The sequence below is a fragment of the Pteropus alecto genome, unplaced genomic scaffold (genome assembly GCF_000325575.1).
Source record: "Pteropus alecto unplaced genomic scaffold, ASM32557v1 scaffold67, whole genome shotgun sequence".
NCBI classification, from domain to species: domain Eukaryota; kingdom Metazoa; phylum Chordata; class Mammalia; order Chiroptera; family Pteropodidae; genus Pteropus; species Pteropus alecto.
The window spans coordinates 2988998-2989670 of record NW_006441061.1 but is presented as its reverse complement, the minus strand read 5'-3'; the positions used below and the strand labels follow the sequence as shown (position 1 = coordinate 2989670).

At 69.7% G+C, this 673-nt stretch overlaps 1 protein-coding gene across 1 annotated transcript in view; it reads right to left on the bottom strand.

Annotated features, from left to right (window-relative positions):
* Nucleotides 1–260: 260 nt before the first annotated feature.
* The window catches only part of LMX1B (LIM homeobox transcription factor 1 beta), a 79273-nt gene continuing 78860 nt past the window's right edge, over nucleotides 261–673 (bottom strand). The window contains exon 7 of the mRNA XM_015594116.1: nucleotides 261–418. Within this exon, the coding sequence (XP_015449602.1) occupies nucleotides 261–418 (158 nt within the window). The remainder of the gene's footprint in view (nucleotides 419–673) is intronic.

The following is a 673-nucleotide window of genomic DNA, read 5'->3' as shown; positions in this document are numbered from 1 at the left end:
TGTCCAAGAGCTCTGGGTCCCTGGGGGTGACACGGTCTCTGTGGGCAGGACACAGCCCCCGCCCAGGCTGTGCCCATCTGCCTGTCCCATGGAGCCCAGCGGGCACTTTGGCCAGGCCTGGCTGGCCGAGGGGAGGGCACCGTATGGCTGTCTGTAGAGTCTGTGCGGGCGGCGGGACCGGGGGTGGAGAGGCTGGCCTCCGCGGCCCTCGGTCCTACCCCAGGACCCTTGCCCCAGCGTCCGAACGGCCAGGCTGGCTCTCAGGAGGCGAAGTAGGAACTCTGCATGGAGTAGAGCCGGTCGATGGGGTTCCCCACGCGGGCCTGCAGGGAGCCCACGTCGGAGGAGCCGAGGAAGCAGTCACTGAGGCTGGTTAAGGAGGTATCGCTGTCGATGTCGTGGAAGATGGAGTCGTTCCCTGGGGAGCAGAGGGGGCGTCAGCACTGGGCCGAGGCTCCGGAGGGCCCTGCCGGCCCTACAGGCTGTGCGGCCAGAGGCGAGGGAAGCACAGGATGACCTGCTGGTAGCGCCCGACCAGAGGGCCTGGGCGCCACAGGGAGGGTCTCGAGAGTGCCCGCTTCCGGTCAGGAGGAGGTGCGCGGGCTGTGTTAGCCCGGGGATGGGAGGTGGCTGTCAGGGCCCCAGGCCTGCCAGGCCGGGCAGGGGGCAGGGA